At 39.1% G+C, this 23,755-nt stretch overlaps 2 protein-coding genes across 5 annotated transcripts in view; both read right to left on the bottom strand.

Annotated features, from left to right (window-relative positions):
* LOC113043514 (phospholipid-transporting ATPase ID-like) overlaps positions 1–23,755 on the bottom strand; it is a 260,088-nt gene that overhangs the window by 144,401 nt on the left and 91,932 nt on the right. The window lies entirely within an intron of this gene.
* On the bottom strand, positions 848–22,367 carry LOC113043518 (S phase cyclin A-associated protein in the endoplasmic reticulum-like). Of its 4 annotated transcripts, none has more exons than XM_026202961.1 (12): positions 22,128–22,366; positions 16,611–16,728; positions 15,193–15,269; positions 14,502–14,699; positions 10,186–10,286; positions 9,602–9,718; positions 8,394–8,521; positions 8,057–8,298; positions 6,853–7,179; positions 3,288–3,448; positions 3,100–3,166; positions 848–977 (listed from the first exon to the last, which is right to left on the bottom strand). In XM_026202961.1, the coding sequence occupies exons 1-11, from the start codon at positions 22,299–22,301 to the stop codon at positions 3,136–3,138; spliced, it is 1,674 nt and encodes a 557-aa protein (XP_026058746.1). In that variant the 5' UTR covers positions 22,302–22,366; the 3' UTR covers positions 848–977; positions 3,100–3,135. The 4 variants fall into 4 exon arrangements, with proteins under 4 accessions (XP_026058746.1, XP_026058747.1, XP_026058749.1 ...); XM_026202962.1 differs by lacking the exon at positions 22,128–22,366 and adding an exon at positions 19,131–19,695; XM_026202964.1 differs by lacking the exon at positions 6,853–7,179 and having other exon boundaries at positions 22,128–22,367.

Genomic DNA, 23,755 nt, shown 5'->3' with positions numbered 1-23,755 from the left:
TCACAACTGTATGGAAGCGTACTTCCACCGATTAAATAAATAAATATATAAACACATAAATAAATAAAACTAGTAAAAAGTGACTTTATATTTACCAATTCGGACTTTATTTGTAGAATCTGAGTTTTAAGTTGACATCTCACAAGTCCAAATTCTTTCCTCACAATAGTGAATTTATGCACTGTTTGGACATTTGTTTTTGTTTTGTTTTTTAATTGATGAGATTATGTCGCATAATTCAGAGAAAGAAGCTAAAACTGTGAGATGTAAACTCATGATTACATGGAAGCCAATTTCCTCTTTTGAACAAAAAGGTGATTTCATATCACAAAATTCAGTTATTTCTTGGAATTCTTGAAGTTTAGAGTTAACATGCCACAACTGTTGAAAAAAAAAAAGTTTGTTTGTTTTTGTAGGTAATTAAAAAATTTTCTTAGAATCACAGTTTACATCTCAAATTTTGATAAAGAAAAACTCAGTATTGCGACAAACTCAAGTCAAGAGTTTAGTTTCTTATTGTGGCAGAAACTGGATTCTATACGATGTCCATTTTCATTTACAAAGCATTAAAAAAATGAAACGTTTCATTTTTGCACCTGTAAATGGCACATTTTGCAGTCTTTTTGATTAAGTGAATGTAACAACATCGCCATAATGGTGAGTTCAGGGATAAGACTACCTTGTTTCCCTAACAACAGAAGATAGTAAAAGTGTTTAACTTTTATTTGCAGCTCTGTTTAGAAATGACACTTCCACTGGTAATACCACCATGTTAAAGACAATCTTTTCTTAACAAAAATATGTAAACTTTCAGAACAGACACAAAGTTCTGTAACACACAGATCTATGAAACGGTTACCGTTTGCGTGAAGGTGAGGACAGTTTCTCGTGCATGTGAATGCCGTGACCGGGCGGGCGGGCCGGCTCCTCCTCCACGATTTCACCCCAGGAGGTATTCTGACGCCAAGGCTCTCGAGCTGTCGGAAAAGAAGATGACGCAATAAAACACATTCACAAGAAGTGTTAGACCAATATATAAGACTTGTCATTTTGAGATTATCAGCATTCAGTGTAATGCGTGAAACGTTTATGTTATTTGATTAAATGCAGTTTCTGCAAAGTCTACATAAGCATACATTCTTCAAAAAAATTAAATACGACAAGAAAAAATTGCATGAACAGAAAAAAAAGTAGTGCTGTCAAACGATTAATCGAAATTAATCACATTCATAATAAAAGTTTTTGTTGAAATAATGTGTGTGTGTGAACTATAATCAAAATTCAATATTGATTATTTTGGCTATATATCAGGTACAGTACATGCCAAATTTTCTCAAGGAAAAAAAAATCTCTTCTAATGCTGTAAAATAAACATGAGAGTCAGTTGGTACTACATTATTATAATTGACTGATTTGTATAACAACTTAAAATTACACTTAATGACGTTTTTATTAATTAAGTTAAAATTCTACATTTAAATAAAGGCCGTCATAAAAAACGATTTTTTGAAAAAAACATTAAAGAACAGAAAACCATTGTGCATATATTTAGCAAAATATCCCTCTCTACAGTACATTTTTCTGGCTGATTAATAAGTTTATGGCCACCAAATATGCTTTGTGAGTAAAAAGTCACGCGACACTGTTTACAAGCTGTTATACTGATGTCTCTCCGTGGCTGAAAGACTGAATGAGGGATTACATGAGACAGGATACAGACTGTAAAGTTTGTTTTCATATTAAAATTACCAACACACAATGCATATTGCGATTTATTGGATGTGAAGTGCCTTTCAATGTTCCGTCCATTAACTGAAATCAGGACACACTAATTGATTCTTGGGATTCAAGACTCGACATTAACGCTTGTCCAATTGTGAAGGGGCAAGTAAAGAGAATTTAACAGACAAGTATCCTGATTAAAACTTAAATAACAAACAATAATTAGGCCAGCACATACATACATACACCCATATACACACATATATATATATATATATATATATATATATATATATATATATATATATATATATATATATATATAAATAAAACATATGATATAGGTAAGCAACATCACACGACTAAGCACCAGCATGATTGCAAATGTGACATTGATTTTATACAACAGTAGTTCAATAAACAAGTAGTTAATATCAACTGATCATAGACCATTAACACATCATAGACCATTTTGGCTTACGAAAACGCATCTCCGAGCAATACACAGCAGTGGTGTTTCGTTTCTGAACGATTCAGAGTCAAAGATTCAGTGAGCCATTCATAAAGACAGTCACTTGCTTTATTTATTGAATTAATTAGAAGTTTGAACGAATTGGTTGAATCAGTGACTCATTCTGAGACTTGCCGCCACCTACTCGTGGCTTGGTTTCAAATTTAAAAGCGTCATTCAAAATTCAACATTTCAGATTTATATGTAAAAAAAAAAAAAGGGAAACCAATCTTAAAACATTATGCATTTGCAAATTTACTGTGTAAATGCATTTATGGAACCTCTCAAATGTGAGGATTTGATGTAAATGATGACACGTACATTTAGTAAGGTTAAGAAAATCTTGCCCTTCATAAGGTTAAAAAGTGTCTTCAATTTAAGGCAAATATCACAAATATGCTGGCTAAAGTAAAACCTCAGAGCAGTGATGAGACTATTGCCTCATAATGGATTACATTTTCGTAAAAAAAAAAACTGGACAAGTAACTTTTTACTCATACAAGTGAATGATTGATATACTTACAAACACATATCAAGGCTTAATGTCAAGCCCTGGGATTTAAGAATCGATATAGTTTCGTAAAAAAGAGAATTAATTAAAATTGAGATATCAATAATAAATTTACAAACACAAATATTATGTAAACAAACTTATTTTGGATGCGATTAATCGTTTGACAGCACTAGTAAAAAGTAAAAGGGGAGTCAATTACAAATTTAAACATTAAAAGTCAAACTTTGCAGAAAATATTGTTCAAAATAAATACTCATTTAATTCCAGCAATTTTATCCATTTCGTTTTGTCATTAAATAAATAATTAACTTCTACATACAGTTAGCATTGCAGATGCTAACCACATCATTACCCTCATAATCAGCTAGCATCTCACTCCAGTCTAAATTCAAGCCACAACTGCCACTCCCGATACCTGCCTTTTAAGACAGAAAATTAAAATGACAGTAAATTCAGAAAACACACATAAAAGAGCAAAAAAGATTGATGTTGTTGTAATGACATCAGTCATATAAACCACTGGGTTAATTGTTGACTTACAGAGAAGTCGCTCTCGGTCTCCAGTTCATTGTTCTCTGCTTGATCTCACGCGTCAGCTGTTCCTCCTCAGCGATGGCACTTGCAATCGCCTCTTCGTTAGCTTTTTCCAGGCGGTCAGCCAGCTCTTCCTTCTTAGCCAAAACTTCAGCCATGGATTGGGGCTGACAACAGGCACAAAACACTCATAATCAGCCACTGAAGTTACCAAACAGGCACAAAACTAGCCGTACGGTGCCAAGTTAGCCACACCAGGCTCTTGAGTACAAGCCCAGGCAGCACAACTTCAATTGGGACATGGTGCAATCATTTCAGCACTTCATCTGAAATCAGGCTAGACTCAAATTTCTGAAATGCAACCCAATTTTAAATGCTTGGTGGAAAGCCTGCACATCACAAAAACGTGCAAATGCAAAAAGATGTTGTAAGAAACTGAACAGCGATCAAATGAAATGAAAATCCAGGCACACGCCATAAACACAATCAATCACAAAAACCACGCATGGGGAAGCATGACGAAATCATGCAGCACTCAACCACAACAGGGACAAAGAGACGGGAAGAGGTTTTATTTTTACTACATATTTAAAGTAATAAGGTATGAGAGCCTATTTTGTATTGTGAATATAGTCATGGTTAAAAGTTATTTGTAATTTACTGAAGTCTACACATTTGTAGTTGGCAAAATAGGTTAATTTGGAATGTTTTTCAAACAATCGTGTAGCACATGTCTACGGAATGGAATACAACAATCTAATCATGTAAATAAATATAAATTATAATACGTTTATCTATATAAATGTACATAAATCATCCATATGTATAAACGTGTACATATGTATACATAATTGTAATTATAATATTTAATATAATTAATAAAGTAACTAAATCTAAGTACATTTATATAATTATATTAGTTGTTAAGTTAGTTAAGAAAACTTAGAAGGGGGTAGCAGGAGAATAGTTACCTGTGGGCCAAAAGGGTTTATTTCAAATTTTAAGGTGGTAACAAAAAAGAGGACTTATTGAGGGGCACATTTTTACCCATACATTCCTTCTAGGGGTGCACCTGTGGGTCTTCATGACTCGTGATGACTGGTAAATTGGCAAAATATTATGGAAAATGTATCCTACCCACTGCCATCAGAGGCCACAACACTTGACCCCCGCTTTCAGAACCTGATGAGTGAACAGTATGCTGAGTGCCAATTTCAGACGGCCGTGGGAGAAGATGGAGATGCTGCACTGAGGTCACTGTCAAACATCATGCTAACGAGCATAATAAGAGCTGGATTTCTCTCAACAGCTCGCCTGCTGGTCTTAGATCTGGAGTCTAAACAGAGCTGGGCTTATCTGACCCACCCAGAGAGGTAGTGTCTGGGCCTCGGAAGCAATGATTCCGGATTCAGACACGACTGAGACTGTGCTTCTGTCTGGGAGTTTAAACCTCATCCATCTCCATTGTTTCAGACTGGGTTTTGTACAGAGGCCAACACCCATTGAGTAATGGAAGCCGGTAGCGCACAGAAAATGCTGTGGGTCTAGTCTTAATTAACCCCTTGGAGGTTTCTCTTATAAGGACAAGACAGGAGACAAGCAGAATGCCAAAACATGGGTCATCCTCTCACTTCTACAGCCATCCCGTGTAAAGAAAAGCCATTTGGTCTATAGGTCAAGTAGTTAAACCAATCAATAGTCTTGAACTTCAAGCAAAACATTTTGCCGCTAGTTGGTTTCTGGACAGAAATATGGTACTAGGATTGTTATCTGGAATTTATAAATTTTAAATCACCCCTTTTCCACAAAACTTTTTTTTTTTCTTAAATAAATATATTTTTGATAAAATCCAAGAGCTCTCAGACCCTGCATAGACAGCAAGGTTACCATCACGATCAAGGTCAAGAAATGTAGCAAGGACATCGATAAAATAGTCCACGTTACATCACGGGTTCAAACATAATTTTACAAAGCTACATAAATATACTTTGTGCAAAAAAAAACAAAAAGAAAAACAAACCTTTGTTCTATAATTCTTCTCCTCCTCATCCCGTCTGCTACAACGTGCCGACATAGTTGAGAGTATCCTGATATATGCGCTTGCTTCCTCTTTATATAAACAAAGCATTCGCAAAAACATCGTAAAAACTTCGTAAAATTACAGTTGAACCCCCTGGTGTCACAAGGACTATTTTACCGATGTCCTTGCTACGTTTCTGGACACTGATGTGGTAGTAATCCTGCTGTTTACGCAGGGTCTGAGAGCTCTCGGATTTTAACAAAAAAATCTTAAAAGTCTTATGGGTTTGGAACGACATGGTAATTAATGACAGGATTTACAATTTTGGTTGAACTAATCCTATAAGACCACATTTTTTAAACCTCCACATTTTGCAGGTCTCCCTATATTGGAGATGCCCACTTCAGGTTCTTGCAGTCTCCACTAAGGAGCTGAATCAAATGTGATAGATGAGGGAGACATACAAAATGTACAGGGCTGGGTGTACTCCAAGACAGGTTTGAGAACCACTGCTTTCAGACATGCTTTTTTGGGGCGTTAAATAATGCCGCAAACAGCAATGAACTAACAAGCGCAAAACATGCATTGCGTGATTCATTTTAATACTATCTTCCCATAAATTGTGTCAGAAAGGGAAACTCCTACAAATGTATATTCAATAAGGTCAGACACAAAAATATTTGCATCCATTCCTTTCCAGTGCTTATTCTTCACTGCGTGTCTTTAGTAAAACCTGACAGTACAATTTTAACGTGAAAAGATGGTTTGCCCTGGCGCAAGAGGTTCGTAAATCTGGCCCAAAGGCATTTACCTGTTGTCAGCAGCATTTTGTTCTTTTCTTAACCTTGATGATAACACTGCACATTTTTTTATAGGAGATTTAGTTAGATTTTCATGCTCTTTCAATCAAGTGAACTGTGCATTTACATTCCATCTCTGTTATCATGAAACCCACGACACACAACAAGAACAGCTCCGATCACTGCGTCCTCCATTCACCAGTTGTTGACGTTTGTAAATGCCACAAATAAAGACATTGTTCTCGACCGCTTCAGAGTCCTCGTTGCCGGTGCCAATGCAACCAGGAAAAGGGCACGAGGGGTAAAAATTGGCTATCTATAAACCACCAACTATGCTCCTAGAACTATACAGTGCAAAATTAATATAATTGATCAGAGGAGCTCTGGCTGTGAGAGAGATCTGCAGATGCTCCATTAACAGCCACTTTAGTTGCATGTGTGGTGAATCTAGCATGATTTTGGGAGGTCAAGGCTCGAAGGGAGGTCAAGGTCAATGACAGCCCATGGGGACTAAACCAGTCAAGGTGTCTGGCTGGCGCACGAGACACTTGATAAGCCTAAAATAAAAACAAACAACTGGGCCTTCCTGTTCTCTACTCACAGTAATAATAGTTCACCCGTCAGCACGCACATACAAATACTTGCTAAGAAAAGGGTGGGGGGGGGGTAATCCTGCCTCGCCTGGAGGTTTTTGGGATTGACTTTGTTTAGGCGGCAGTGATGACCCTGGCCTGTGTCTCTTGGCACTCACGGTGGAAAGTTCTGTGGGGTCCAGCATGCTCTCCAGTGTCATCGCTGCCAGGGGAACGTAGACTGCTGCCTCCACCTTTTCTGACGGTGCCGCGACCTTCCACACCGACCCATCCATCCCCTGCTCTACTTTGGCTTGCCCAGTACCTGGCTCCTCTGTTTGGCAAAGGGTTACAGAAGGAGGACCTGGATCGGAATCCCATTCCGGGCACTGGGCTTGCGAAGGCGGAGAGGTAGGGGGTGGCGTGGGGTCAGAGGTGGAGGGTGGCGTGTCCTCAGAGGGTGCGCTGACACTCTGCCCTGGCTCTTCAATACTTTCTGCTGGGGACTGTGCAATATACACACAGATGCACACACAAATATGAACACAAACATGCATGTCACCGCACTCCTTGCCGCATCTGTAGGACAGACCATTCGGTAGATATGAGTGCAGCAAGAAAACAAACAGAACTAAAAGAAACACAGCATGCTAAATAATTACACAATATCATGCATTTCAAAACAAACATGTATCATACCAAGAACTGTATGATCATAAACCACAAACATGCTCGTCGGTTGTAAAACCTAGTAAGCTTGTCTTCAGAGGCAGCAGTTCAAGGCTCTCGATGTGCAGGTTGCTTCAAAAGTAGGCAACTGCTTCCTAATAAATTTTGGCAAAATCCTAGGGTGGCATCAAATGCTCTTTGGAGAAGACAACACCACAGTGTTGCAGATGAATGTTTTATTTACTGGTAAACAATGTGATATTTTATGCCCACTGGCAAATCGTGAAATTAACTTAGCATCATGCCAACGACAAACTCTTTTGGTCAAGTCTTAAGTCTCTTTTTAAGAGATGCTGGCTGCATAGAGCATTCCAAATCAGTCGCTAATGATGTTCTATTTTAGAGAGGGTGCTGTTTTGAGCCTATGCAGGAAGTAGGTAGCATGCCAGCTCACTAGGATTTGCAACAGAGCTATTGGCTTTATCATACTGTTCAAATGTAATCTAGGACATTGCATCATCAATATTTAATAAACCTCATTAAATCTGATCAACATGTACAAAATCGATGCTTGTACACTTGATACTGCCCTGTCTGGACAGTTTATCTATGAACACACTGTGACCAAACAAAAACATACTGATGTTACAGAGCCTTCATATCTATGCCTGAGCTCTAAATAATTAATAAAGGGAAGCAGGATGATCTCAGTACCTCGATGACGGAGGTCTTTTCCGTCTCTTGTCTCTGCTCTTGGGGTAGAGGTTGCTCTTGTTCCATCACCTCCTGAGATTTTTTCTGAGGTGAGGGCTGGAGGTGCTGGTTCTCCTTGTCGCTGTCATCTTTGGGGCTGACATGGGCCAGAATGGGGCTTACCTTAGCCACCATGGTGATGGAGCGTGGCCTCATGGAGCGCCCACGCTGCACGGTCTCCCAGCCCTCTGCATCTTTCTTTGCTAAGGATTGATGGATACCGACATATACATAAACAGAAATACTAACACATCTGGATTTGAAAACACATGACTGTCAATAGAGAAGATCCATTCACCTGGTTTTTCAGCAGGGATGTTGACACTTGGGCTGGAGACAGGAAGTGACTGGGAACACTTGACTCGGTCAGCCCAGCTTGGTCCACTGTGCGAGAGACGTGCCACAGCCAAAGTGGGAGGGGGACCACTGTAATCACACACAAGCCATTTAAACCAAAGGTTTCCGATTCAAATGCACAGATGGACAGTAGCCGTGTTGTGGTATTCATTACCAGTTGCACAATGCAATAGATAAATGTTTCACCGCCATTAACTATATTGTTAAATAGTCTCCTTCTATGGGTAGCCATCGCAAACGCTCTAACTATGCATCGTTGGGCTTCCTCAAACACCGGGAACTAAAATGGAAACTTCAGACCGAGCGCCCTCCATGTCTTGATCAATATCCATTTCCTGTGGCGTCCAATTACAGCATAATACAGACATGGATTCCCATGCTTCAGCAGTCTTTAACCACACTTAGATCTGCACCCCCCAAAGTCTCAAGCGCAGGCATGAGGAGAACCCGGCAAAAATGGCATTACACAAAACGCTTAGGCCGTTGTGGATCGATTCCCCTTCTCCTCCCAGCCTCTGCCAGACAGGCGTAGTCTTTCCGGTCTCGTAGCGAGGCTATGATATGCATCATATCTGCCATTGATTTCTCCATCTAAGCATTCGTTGGCATTTTAAATCGCATTATCAATTGCCTTCCAAACACTATCAGTAAAAAAAAAAAAAAACTATGATAATGCAGGGGAGCCTCATGTCGCCACAGTTTGCAAACAGAGACAATGGTGTCAATTAGCATGCTGTGTGCAGGGATAATGGGTTGAGGCCAGATTCATGCGCATACGCCATGTCTGAAATTGCAAGTAAACCAAAAAAAAAAAGAAATCCAAGGAACGGCATATTTACTACATTTTTCAAACATCGATATTTTGAAAGTAGAAAAACATGATTCAATAAATTGGACCTCATGTTTCAGTTTTTGTTATAATAGCAATTGTATACACTGAATAGTTCCTATACAGTAATATTTTCCCTATACACCACATTATTAGCTGTATTGTAGTATTTTTTTTTTTAAATGGGTATCTACCGTAAAAAAATACTAAGCATATAAAAATAAACAAGAGCTAGGATTGGAGAGGAAGTACTTTTGAATACTTGAGGCAAATGTTTTTGAGTGATCCTGGGTGTGATGGATGTAACTAGATTGGCCTACCCAAAATTGAGTGCACGCCGAACGCCAGGTGATGGAACAATACGGTCTGACGAGGGGCTGGACATTACATGTCGCCCTGGTGACATCTTTCGAACTTCCCAAGCCAAAGACGTAGGCCTGCGGGAACAGGATGAAACTCTCAAAAGAAAGGTACTTTATCAGAACATATAAAAAGCATTTTTAAAAATTCCCCAAAATATTTAATAAACACACATGCAGGGGCTTAAAGGATGCACATTCAAATTCTGCAGAAATGTACAGAGCTTCCCCAGGAGCAATTTACAGTTTGACACACAACTTAAAAGCTCTTTTTATACCATAATCAATGTACTAGTGTTGTGGTCACTTACTCATTATGCAAAGCGGTGAGACCGTGAAATACTGAATCAACACAAATTACTCATTGATCATGCTGTATATATTTGTATGTGTGTCTATATATACTAATTATATTATGTTAAGATGTTGGTTAAGGTCAGATTTGTAATTTTAACTTAATAAATACTTACATAATTTAACTAGCTATATGTAAAACAAAAGATGTCTATGGAATGTGCCCATTTAGATAGCAAGCATATTATCACCTGTTCTGAGCGTCTGTTTTTTCCAGCTTCTCCTGTAGTTGGATCCAGTCAATTAGAGCTTTGAAATCGCGGACGTAGTTATCCAACATCATCAGCACCTCCTGGAGGGAGAGTATGTGTGCTGTCAGATCTGAAAGCCTCAATGAGATAAGGGAGAATTACATGCAACACCAAAATTTGCTTAAGCTCCGACCATCACTCAAAAGGCAAAGTCTTCTAAACTGTAAAGTATTTGCTTGCAAAAACCTGCCAAAACTTGCTCCAATCTTGACCAGTCTTGCTCCTGGACCAGCTAACCAAAGTCTTAAAGATCACTAGAAGCTTCCAGGCAGGTGTGTTGAGTCAAGCTGGAATTAAACTCTGCAGGACATTGGCCCTTCAGGAGCAGGACTGGACACCTCTGATCTATGAGCTATCAAAATGTTAAAGGTGGCGACAAATGTCTTTAATTGTCAGTGTCAAGGCAAAGTCATTTCAGTAAAATTCAGTGAATTCTCTGGTAATCGGATTCCCGAACGAGCCCCCGATTCTAGTTCACAGTGAGGAGCTGGTATAAACCATCACCCTGTTGTCTCTACTAAAAAGTGGGCATTTGTAGCTACTGGGCCACACACACACACACACACACACACACACACACACACGAGCACTCCATTCACAAATGGTAGGAGTGGGCAAAAAGAAACTGATGAGGACAAAAGAAAAGGGAAAAAGAGTGCTGCTGCCCTTTCCCGCCTCAGTGGTCTTCCACAAGAGGTGAAGCTGAAATTACCAATTAGCTTTGCGAAAGGGGGCTGGCAAATCTGATTGGGGCTGCAATCATTTCTAGTTACCAGCAAAGAGTGTGCAGCGAATGACGAAATGTTCATTGTCTATCCGATATTCGATCTGGGAGCACCGTAGGGACTCTGGGGAATCCCTTCGGCTCCAACAAAGCCACTAGAGAGTGTCGCAAAGCCTTGCCACAACACAGACTAGAACAGGTCTACAACCCTAGACCTACCATAAGCTCTTAAGTTTACAAAAAGCCTGCTTACGATTCTTAAATCTGCCCGAAACGGTCAATGCCGGTCATAATCAATCTTAATTGGATTATAAAAATATAATTAAAAAGCTAGTAAACATTGTGACTGTATCCAAAAGGGCACTCAGTATTCTGTGAAGTCTGTGTGCATTGGGAATCATATTTTTCATACAAAAATCCAGGTAGACAAATACATAAAGCAGAGCATAATTTGAAATCAAGAGTACAAAGTTTATAGCATTCAATTAACACGGGCCGACCGTCACACAGTGAACACATGATCATGCTGGATACAGATACACACTTCACAAGATCTCACAGCTTGATTCAACCAAGTTCGCAAGGTTTGTGAAATTAAATGTTGACTAGACATTCAAAGATTTGTTAAAATGATAAATGCGTATCTGCTTAATGCTGATGGCAAACGAAAAAGTATTAAAAATGTTTGCCTTTCTATTACGAACAATGTAAAAGCAATCATTATAATACTTTTTGAAAGCATTCATTCCTTTGTTTAACCATTCTATCCGATTATTAAACAGACTTCTATCCGTATAAGACAGAACTCTTAATGACCACCATAAACAAGTGGGAGAGTGTGAGCACTGTGCACGCTCAGATGCTGCCTTTCTCAGCGCTGTCAAAATAAAAGGCCAGTGTGCCGTCAAAATACCTCAAACACATTGGGGAAAATGCTAAATATCGGCCGATATATCTGCCTTGATGATATATCGGTTGACCACTACTTAGGACCAGCACATGACCAGCTTAATCCATCTCAAACCGGCAGCCATGCTTCCTAACCAGCATATGCTGGCTTTTTCAACAGGGTAGGTCCTCTACAACTGTCAAATTTGCATTTTATAGTGTTTAGAGCCACTTCTGAGGTACTATACATGATAAAAGTGGAGTGCATGTGAAACTGATCCTGAAGATTCACTCCCTTGCAAGTATGCAGCGTCTTCTTCATTTGTCTGATGCATGATCATGTGTTGACACCTGTATCACAATGTGCAATATATTGTGAGGTAGGCAGGAAAACCCAGACCTCCTGTTCATTGAGATACTGTTCAGTTGCATTCAAAATCATGTCCAGGGGGTGTGGTGTGACTGATGATCTGGATTAAATGGGGGATGGCAGTGTGTTTGTGTGATTGATGGGTGGTAACAGGGGAGTGGCAATTGTGAAGAGAGGTCCACACTGCTTTTAGTTAATAGAGTAGTCAGGCCCAGTGAAAGATGTGTCCAGCAGGAGGCCTGTTGATTAGGGCTAGTTAACAACACCAGGGCATGGTGCAGGACGATACTGGCCCATAATGCAACAGCTAAGGGAAAACAAGTGGATAAGAAACAGCTAAGTGCCCTTAAAAAAAGGGGAAAAAAAAAAAGAAAATCACTTTAGAAGAAGAGGAACAAGACTTAAAAGACACTTGATGGAAGAATGCTTTATATGGTAACATTTGGTCAAATTAAAAATTAAATGACCCCTCAACTACCCAAAAACAATTCTGATTTATTACATCTCTCGTTTTCATAGACGCATTCACACAATCTGAGGATAGTTGTCTTGTTCATGGGCTGATGTGACATAAATCAGGCCTGAGACGAGGGAGAGGCCTGATAAGAACTAATTAGTCCTCTGGGCTGTGGGTTAAAGATGTGGGCGTTACTTAAATATGAAAATAAATCAGCCACTCGCCCAAATCATGAACCAGTCAACACTGGCAGAGGATAAAGGATCAGAGACACAGGTGAAGATGGGTGCTAGGAAACAAACTGTTTTATACCGAATAACATTTATGAATAAGCAAATATAATTTATTGCAAGTGCTGTACTTAGTTGTTAAAAAGTTGTTAATTTTATGTTTTTTCCATCACTTCTGAAAAAACTTTTCTTTTCTGCTGAAGACATGTGGGTGGGAAAAAACAACATTTACCAATAATGTCACAGCCTAAGGTTAAAAACGAATAAATTGTGATGGATAAAATTAAAGTCCTGCTCACGTTACTTTCCACTGAATGTTGTGCTTAACTGCATTTTCCAAATGCATTTGCAAACAATTTATACATTGTATAAAATATTTTGCATTTTATGCAAGATTCTGTTGATGAACGAAAATTTTTAATTTTATGCAATTATGTAACACGAAAAACTGTGCTGGTAAATACACATGACAAAGTGCTGAAACGCAGATTTATATCTTTATAAAGGAGCATTTATGTGCAGCATTTAACAGCTCCAAGGGACGTTTTGCTACTGTAGGTCTACAGTCTCTCATCCAACAAACCTCTACTGTCACATGGCAGTGAACTCCAGATCTGTAGCAGAGCATAGACTCATACACAAACTCAGACCAAAGGGCCAGGAAGTGTGAACAGACCTGCCGGACATGGAAACACAGCGGCCAGACAGTTTACGCACATTCGCACAGGCCAGCTGTCAACAAGGTAACCACAAAAGGGGCCGGTTAGCTTCGAGTGGCTGGCCAAACCCTGCTCAGCATAATTCTAGATTACACGCCAATCGATAAATCAGAGCCAGCAGTGTAGAGTGTGGACGATGGGCCCAAATACAGCCCGGCGCCATACCTGCCAGGGTAAGCATAGTGAGTGCCCCGACCTGGGCTCTGCCAACCAAAGCTAACAGAGTTCAAACGAATGTTTGCCGACACCAGTCCCAAGACCGAACCGGACACAGAAACACTGTTGATCAACTTGGAGTGACAAATCGTTATTGCGATCGTTGCGTGCTGAGAGGTTATTGGTCATAGCGGCTGATTGTAGTACATGTTTTGCAATCAGCTTTTTGCGTTTACTAAAAATAAACAAAGAACCTGGAGTGGAAAAAGTGTTTTGGGACGTCACCTAGACCTCATACCCCACCCCGATCGCCCGCACATACACACACGGAAGGAGTGGGGCGGGGGGCCCTGTGTTTACACATGTCATCCATCTCCACTGCCTCCAGAAAGGCCCTGGAGAGGTGCAGTGATAATTCTCTCACCAAACCCCTCTCTGACACAAACCAGAAAACAAAAGGAATGCAAGGAGGAGGAGGAAGAGGAGGAGGAGGAGGAGGGGAAGAAGATCACAACGCTTCACTCCCTCTAGTGGCCAGACTGCAAAAGCAGCCACTTCAGATCTAAAATAATACTAAAAATTAAGTACAAATCATTCTAAAAAATAAGTAATAAAATTAATAAAAATTATAGAATTACAAATGTATTAATAAATCCGTTTCAATTGGGAAAACCGAACAATTGTTGGTGATGTGTGTCACATATAATCATACCCTGCACTCCACCACGCTCTGGTCGGATTCACAGGTGACGTAGATCTCATCCACTGCTCTCCGGAGATTATCGAAAAGAAAGGCCCAGTATCGCGCTCGGAGGTCCACCTTCCGTGGCTGTCTAGTTTTGGTGGGGCTCTTCTCAGGACCTTTGTCCAGTATCGCCACAGGTGCGTTTTTGCAGTCCAGTGATAAGTTCTGTTAAGAGCAGACGTGATCGCATGTTTCAAATGAACTCCATTTTCCATTAAGATAACGGGCTAACGGCTGTTTTAACAATCAGTGTGTGCTGCTTATATAAACACTAAGGTCAAATTATGGAAGAATTGAAATTAGACCCCATAAATACAAGGTTCAAATAAAAGGTCTCTGGCGCCCCCTAGTGTTTAACATGAGTGCAATCTGTCCAGTTTAAAGCTTGCTGATTAAATTATCACTTTTTTGAAGGATGCAATGAAACATTTTCTTTTTTGATTTTGACCGGTTAACTTTTTTTCATACTGGCCAGGACTCAGATGTTTCAGGCTGATATTATTTCTTGTTTTGCCTGGTTCCAGATTTGTTGTGAATGTAAATAGAGACATTATATAATGAAATGTAGCTTGTTGTATGGCAGAGGCATTTTCAGATACTCTAGGTATTCATACAAGATTCAGAAACTAAAAACAATCTTTTGACAAATGAATCCCACCTGTTTTTTGTTCCTGTGGAGCCCAGAGTTGATTCGTTGAGCTCTTGCATTGCCATTTCCGTGATTCTTCAACTTAGCTGCACGTGAACAGAAGAACACAGCACAGTTAATAAGCAGATAAATATCACATTACCTTATACGTCTGGACTATTCCACCTAACAAATTTAAATAATTGACATCAGGCTAATTCAAACTAGACACTCTGTTTAATTCACGCTTAAAGTCATCTTTAGCCAGTGCTTGCATTCATAAACTGATCTGGGATCAGGGCCTGTATTGTGTTTTCACTATTAGAACAGGATCAGCCTCTTCTAGTCAATATAATCCTCTTTATCAGGATATGAGGGGTCAGAACTGATTCTCTATTAAGTTTGCACTGAGGGTGACTTCCCCTGATTCAGAAACGGTCACTGCGCATGATGAATGCAGGCACTGGCGAGTCGTTTTCACTCGGACATTACACATACTGCAGTCCCCAAATAACAAAAGACTCCTGTGGTGACCTGTCAGTGAAACAGAGGATCTGGGTCAGCTTACACACACACATATTCACACACTCCACGACAAAGAGTGTACTGTAACTCCAGGTACAAGAGAAGGGATGACAGATCTGGAGCACTTGTTCATCGCCCACATTTGCTTCACAAATGGACGCTCTTTACAAAGCTAGATGCATTTTAATTTGGAAGCCTGATGGGCGATGAACCGTGTGGGATGGGAGGCCACTTATGACTGCAAGAAAGAGCAATGAATCATGTATATTATCGGATTTATTTTAAAATACGTTTATTCAAAAACGCATTGATCAAAAACGACAATAAAGACACTGTTTCAAAATATTTCAATTTCAAAGAAACTTTTTAAACGATTTATCTTTCATTCATTATAGAATCCTGAAAAAAAAAATCTATTACGGTTTCCACAAAATATTAGGCAGCAGCACAACTGTTTTCAACCGTGATAATAATATGAATGTTTCTTGAGCAGCAAATCGGCATATTAGAATGATTTCTGAAGATCATGCGACACTGAAGACTAACATAATGATCATATCAATAAATTACTTTAGAAAATATATTTACATGGAAAGCAGTTATCAATAATATTTCACAATGTTACTGTATTTTTGGTTAATTAAAAGCAGCCTTGAAGAGCAAAAGAAAAAAAACTATTCTTACTGACCCCAAACTTTTGATTGGCAGGGTTTATAAAATCTGCTAATTGCTCTTCATAAAACATCTTGGACATCACAGACATTTCAACAAGTATTTTATGTTTTTTTTCCCACCTATACTATAGCGGCTACTCCAGGATCAACACATTATTTATGAGAAAATGCAATGCAAGTGTCAAGATTTTTTATTATTATTATAATTATATGTATATGTGTGCATGAGTGTATCTGAATGGGTCTAACCCTCTTCCTCCTTGCTCTCGACTGGGACGCTCCATGCGATGAGGTTTCGAGCAGCCCGGCCTTCCTCGGCCACGATCTTCCTCACCTTGTCATGGCTGTTGGACCGCTGGAAAGAGGCCTGTTGCAAAGAGAATAAAAAAGTTTACCTAGGGGGAAAACATTGTTTCTTCATAGGAACATATTTGGATAAATTTAACATTGCATCACTTGCTCACCAGTGGTCTGCAGTGAATGGGTGCCGTCAGAATGAGAGTCCAAACAGCTGATTCTGATGGCACCCATTCACTGCAGAGGATCCACTGGTGAACGAATGATGCAATTCTACATTTACTCCAAGTCCTTTTCATTATAACACCCACAGACAGAAGCAGTGCTCTTAGAAACTGGCAATAGTGAGCTTACTCTGTCCAAGATAAGGACATAAACCATTCAAATAAGTACCAATAATTCACACCTTCTTTCTAGTAACCTTATACGACTTGCCAGTAGCGATAATGTAAGCATGTGATGCCACGTCAACAGCACCAGTGGGAAGACAAACAGTGGTATGTTTATTGCACACCATTTTCACATGGATCCATAACTGAGAGATGATTTCTGTCTTTTGAAAGCTGTCGCCTATTTGTGCACTTACAATGGAAGTGAATGGAGCTAATTCGTAAACGCTAAACTGCTGCCTATTTCAAAACTATAGCCACAAGGTGTTAAAATGATGCATGTTGACATGATTTTAATGTGAAATTGTAGCCAAAAAAAAAAAAAAAAACCCTGCATACAAAAATGCAATTGCAGCCGATAATTTTCAGTGGCCGAAATATCAGTACATCCCTAATTATGATGTGGGAACGGCCCTCAAAAACGAATGTGGTTGCGTAATCGATAGTGGGGTTTTCGTGAAAAAAAAAAAGACTTTTCACTGATTATAATGTAAAAAAAACAAACAAGTAAACTTTATATGAACTAATTGAACATTATATCTTTATCATTTTTGTTCCTGATGTTAAAGGCCTTAACTTGTAATGAACCTGGAATATTCTTTAAAAGATAGGGTCACATTATATTTTTAAGCAACACTATGTAAATGTTGGCGCTCTAGTGGTTAATAAACAGAACTGCACGTATCCCAAGGAAGAACATTGTAACCAGAGCTACTTCTCCAAGTTTATGTCTATGACGATTCACGTAGGTATATGTTACTAAACAGCAGTGATGACCCGAACAGGCTACAATAGTCCAAAAAAATCACTTATTATAAATGTACCATAGAGATTTGGTAGAAGACAAAAAGGTGGTTTGGTAGATGAATTTATGATTTACTCGCTCATTGTATACATTTTGCAAATTTGAACACAGAAGAAGTTTCAGTGTTGCTTTAAGGTCCAAATCGCACAATTCACTAACTATTAACCATGACGTTTGCATCAAACTCCTAGTGTTGCTTAATAGTTAGCAAGCTAGTTGTTAAGTTGAGGTATGGGGTAGGATTAAGGGATCTACAATATTTTCATGCAGAGTAAAGCATTATTGTAAGTACTTATAAACAGTCAATATGCTAGTAATATGCATGCTAGTTGAAAATTGGTCATTAAAATAAAAGTGGCATCAAAAATAGATTAACTGACTTGATTTTATCCATTTTAATTTCATACTGGACTTTAAAACCAGTGCCTTCCATATCTCAATTTTGTCTGCACACCCAAAACATGAAATGTAATCACTCTGGATAATGTGTCACACTCCTTTGATACATTATTGAATAAAATAAATCAAACAAAAAATAAAATTTGGCATATAGCTAATTATTCTGTTGTTTGTTGGCCATGTTCCAACATTAAGCAAATGCAAAGCTGTTCTGTCTGTCACTATAGAGGAATATTTCATCAGGCTCACTGGTTTTTACACATGCATAAACATTTTACTGTCCTCCCCTGCCACTATCTCACGTCCTCGGGGTTAAAATACACAACTGACCTACTTAGCCAATGACAACAGCCCTCATTACACAGCTTTACCCTCTAGAGGTCTGGAGATAAGCATGAATGAGGCTTTTGAGATTGTGAAACAAACTATTTTTGCAATTCAAAAAAGACACGCAAGTAAATTAACTTGTTTCCTGTCAGCACGTGTTCAAACTGTAAATATTTACTCAGGGTTTCCCAGATTCCTGGCAGCTGACTGGCAACGGAAGGCCTGAGTCTACATTTGTCGTGCATCTTTGCGCGGAGTTGGGGAGGGGGGGCTGTTTCTGATTTGCTAACCGCTGGTAGAAAATAACCAAGGTAAAAGTGAGAAGGGTTCATCTGATCTCGGGTCAGTGCTCCATGCATGCGTGAGACGAATCAAGCTAATCACCTAATCACCAGCAGGCCCCTTGACACCCGAGGTCACTGGAGTTAGATCTAAGTGAGCCCCTCAGAACATCAAGCTACAAAGAACTGCTTTCAGGACAAATAACAGCACAGCAAGGATAGAGTTTCAAGTGTGTCGAAGCAGAAAGAATGATGGGAAGTAGGTACGTACAGAGTAGAAGTAGAGTCTGTAAGCAGGTTCCTCATCCATATCCATATCCGGCCCTGACATGCTACCAAATTTGTTTATGGCAACCGGTTTTCCCCCTTAACCAGCATCTCTGCTGCACGAACAGCCTGTCATCGTCATTTGACAGCTGGACCAAAAATAGCCCCGTGGTTGAGCGTGACTCCTGCAAACTCGCTGAGTAGATGTCTCTGCCAGTCAGCACGACAGACTCCTTGTCCTGGCCATAAGGACGTCTTTCTGCAACGTCTCGGCTGCACAGAGACTCTGACTGCCGCTACAGTTTTGCTGTCTTGGTTGTGGCGTAGTCACTCTCCACAGCTTGTAGTGCGGTGTATTGTGCAGAGCTCCTCTCTCTCTGTGCAGTCATGTGCACACGGCAGGCCGCCCACTCGTCCAGCATGTGCTGGAGGCGGCAGAGCTGCGTGTGTCAGCGCGTCTGCATTGGACATGCCACAGACTCAACATCCAATTGTAGCTCGGCGGTGCGTAACTTACACCGGGGATATAGATGTAAATAGAGATGCGCCAACAAGATGTGGAACAGATACAGCCGCGAGGATGAAAGCGTATAAAAATATCTACGGTCTAAAGACTACAAGATATCTTGTATGTAATATTTTTATAAATAAATTATCTTATGCATGCTTGTATGAATGTACATTATTTTTTTTTTATGTTACTATCATATGTGCATTTAAGCTTAAAGGGGTCACATGACGCCGTTTTAAAGATCATTATTTTGTGTATTTGGTGTAACAGAATATTTTGACATGCTTTAATGTTCAAAAACCACATTATTTTCAAATACTGTACATTATTGTAGGTCCTCTATGCCCGTCTCTCTCAAACGCATCAGTTCCTCCTTCTGACAAGCGCAGTCTGCTCTGATTGGTCAACTGACCAAGTGCATTGTGATTGGCCGAACACCACAAGCACTCATTGGAAATATAACGCCCCTTTCCATAATCACAAGCTTCATCTTTCAAAATAAATGTAAAGACAGTTAATAACGTTTTAAGTTATACTGTCAGTTCAAGCCCGAAAGAATATACATTAAAATAAGCATGACCTGTGACTGCCTGCACTGTTTCGGCGCTGTGCCACCTAGTGGTCAGGAAAAATGAAAAATGCATATTTTTGCTTACAACTTCTGAATGGTTTGGCCAAAAATCATCGGTCTGTTTAGATTAGATGCAGCAAGCTGAGTGGAATCATACCCAATTTTCCCACATCAGCCATTTTGGGCATCGACCATTTTAAATTTGGTAGTAAAATACTACATACAATATATCAATATTATAAAAGTTACGAAACTTGGTATTAGGGCTGCACGATATTGGGAAAAAATGACATTGCGATATTTTACTTTTCTGCGATATCTATTGCGATATGAAATTTAATCTAATTTTTTCTCACAAACAGAAATGAGGTGAGCACACTTACATTCTCATTTTAAATGATTTAAACATCGACACCATTGTGTCAATTGATTAATGTGCGAGAGAGAGAGAGCAAGACAGCACTCGTGTTGAAGCGCTCTCTCTCTCTCTCTCTCTCTCACACGCGCTCGCGCTCTCTCTCTCTCTCTCTCGCACGCTCTCCGCAAATCACATTCGTCAAGAGCCGGGAGCAGTTAATGAATAAGGGATCAACTACGACAGCCTACATCGCACATCCTGCGATGTGACTATCGTGGATTCGTACATCACGATATCTTAAACGACACATCATGCAGCCCTACTTGGTATACTTCCTGGGCACCATGCCTTGATGGTACTCAAAATGTTCGGGAGGAAGCGTCACCTTGTGTTCAGAAGTTATAACAACTTTTTTTTAAATGCTAATAACTTTTTACACTATTACTGTTATGTTGTCATGTTACTGTCATGTACGTTATGTTGAATTTTTTGTACGGTGTATGCTACTGTCATGTTATTATTATGTATTGCTATAATGATATATTGCATTGTTACTTTTATGTCATGCCGTGCATTATATTGCACTGAATAACTGTTAATTTGTCATGTTCATGTGAGGTACTTTTATGTCATGCTTTCTTGAGTGTTACTGTTATGTAATGTAATGGTGGCATTTGTGTTGTGTATCTGTGAGACTGATTATGTTATGACAAATTGTGACTGACCACAATACCCTAAATATCTGAAGTAACTGAAACCTTTCAGGTCACAATAACAAACAGAACGTAACCCCCAAAAATACACTGTGGAAATACACTCTCTTGCCTCAGGCGTTTAACAACATATACTCTGTAACAGTCAAGAATTACAACACAATCAATACGAGTAAATCACATCTACACAAACTCATACGTCACCCTGGAGCACAAAACCAGTCATAAGTCGCACAGGTATATTTGTAGCAATAGCCAACTTTTAATTAACAACTAATTAATTTCGTTAATTCGTGTAATAACCCACTGTATGGGTCAACATTATAGATTTTTCTTTTGTGCCAAAAATCTGGATATTAAGCAAGGATCATATTCCATGGAGATATTTTGTCAATTTCATACCATAAATATATAAAAACTTAATTTTTGATAAATAATATGCAGTGCTAAGGACTTCTTTGGACAACATTAAAAGCAACTTTCTAAAAAAATAAATAAATAAAAAAAACATACATACACACACACACACATATATATATAATTTTTTGTTTTTTACCCTTATGACTGGTTTTGTGGTCCAGGGTCACATTTACAGTAAAATCCACTGGTGCCGTGTAGTAACAGTGGTAACTCAAGCAAGCATATAGAGATGAAGAAGCGTTCAGACCGACAGCAAGCATGAAAACTTTACCACAGTTCTGAAGTGTAGCAACAATAACTGTGATATTGTGAGGGGAAAAGTAACTCTGTTAAAGCACTTCTGGGCGTTCACAGAGCCTTCGTGATACCTCAGTAATGCTGTCTGGGTTGGCAGCTCGCGATGTTAGGAGACGACTGTTGTTTGTTACCTTTAGGGCGATGTTGATGGGCGTATTCCTGCTCTTCCCTCCTCCATGAGATGATCCAGAGCTGTTGCTGGCCGATCTGTCTCTGGCGTCCCCGCTCTGAGCCGACCTCAGCCCGAGCCGGAGGTGCTGAGCCCCGCCGCGACGGCGCCCCTCGTACCGGCCGTCCTTCGACATGAGCCCGCCGTCAAACCAGCGACTTGTGACGGACGCGCTTCGCAACCAGGGGCCGAGAAATTAAACAGTCCTCCTCTTCTTTAGACTGAGCAGTCGCGGGTCACACAGAGTGTGAGAAAGTGTGACGCCCCCAGCTGGACTGGAGGGCTGGACTGACGTCACCTGCGAACCTTCACCAAGGTAACCACAGTCACAGTTCCCGCGGAAAAAACCTTAGTCACTAGGTATTTTTACCAGTCCTACTAGATGTTTATAATTACATTATAAATAATACATCATCTGAGATGATTGCTGTTGTCGGAAGTGGAATGAAAATGAACACTTAAGCCATATCAAGTGCATATAACATGTAAATCAAAGTATCATAAGATTACATTTTTTATATCATTAGATGGGAGACATATATAAGCCAATAAAACCTATACAAATAATTTTAGCACTGTGATCACATAGGGGGAAAAAGTAGTTCTTATTTTTGTTTATAATGATTTAAAAGTAAATATCTGACTTTTTTTTTTACCAGAAGACCATATGTAGTCAATAAATATAATTATACATTTAGTAAAATAATGATTATTCTACATTTTAGATTCTGGAATTTTATAACTTGTTATATAATTAATAATAATAAATTAATAATGTATATATTATATAATTATAAATTATTACTTACTGGGGTGAAGGGTGTTTTCCCGACAAGTCCTGTTTGTAGATTTTAATGTTCTATTATAAGCATCTATAATAATCATCTAAAATTTAACCTATATCTAAAGCGTATGAACAGCTGAGAGTTTCTAATGTGCAAAAACAGCTAATTTGTTTCAGTTCTGAACTTTTCAGCATGCTGTTTTCAGTGACTAACCGCTGTTGTTGTTGTTTTTAAGTCAAAGCTACATGAAACCAAAGTCCAGGACCCAATCAGGGATTTCACTGACACTATATAAAGACCGGTCCAGGAAGAACACATACATATGAAATCATATAATATCTGAAAAGATCTTAAGAATGTCTTCTTGGTGCTTCATGTGCGCTGCAAAAAGCTACACTGAAATACATTCATTGCATTTACAGATATCGTTAACAAAAGGCCTCATCATTCACAGACACCGCAACCAAACACACAAAAATCCAATCAAAATATCATTTCATTCACTGCATTAAAAAAACTATTATAATAATTGAGTGTGATTGACAGCATGTTCATTGTCCCGAAACATAAGCTGCCATTCTGAGAAAATATTGACCTAAATTGACAAGAGCTGCCAGAGGTTCAAATGGGCCAATTCTCTCAAAAACTATTAAATACCCCCCCAAATTCTAAATTTCAGTTCAAATCTCATCTCCTAAATTATCAGCCATATTTGCTGCAATGAGCTTAAGTCTAAATAAAAAAGGATAAAATAAACAAATCAAGGCCACATGTGATACTTTCATCCCAAACGACAAAGAAAAAC

The sequence above is a fragment of the Carassius auratus genome, chromosome 25 (assembly GCF_003368295.1).
Source record: "Carassius auratus strain Wakin chromosome 25, ASM336829v1, whole genome shotgun sequence".
Taxonomy (NCBI): Eukaryota; Metazoa; Chordata; class Actinopteri; order Cypriniformes; family Cyprinidae; genus Carassius; species Carassius auratus.
This window is presented reverse-complemented; position numbering and strand designations above follow the sequence as displayed.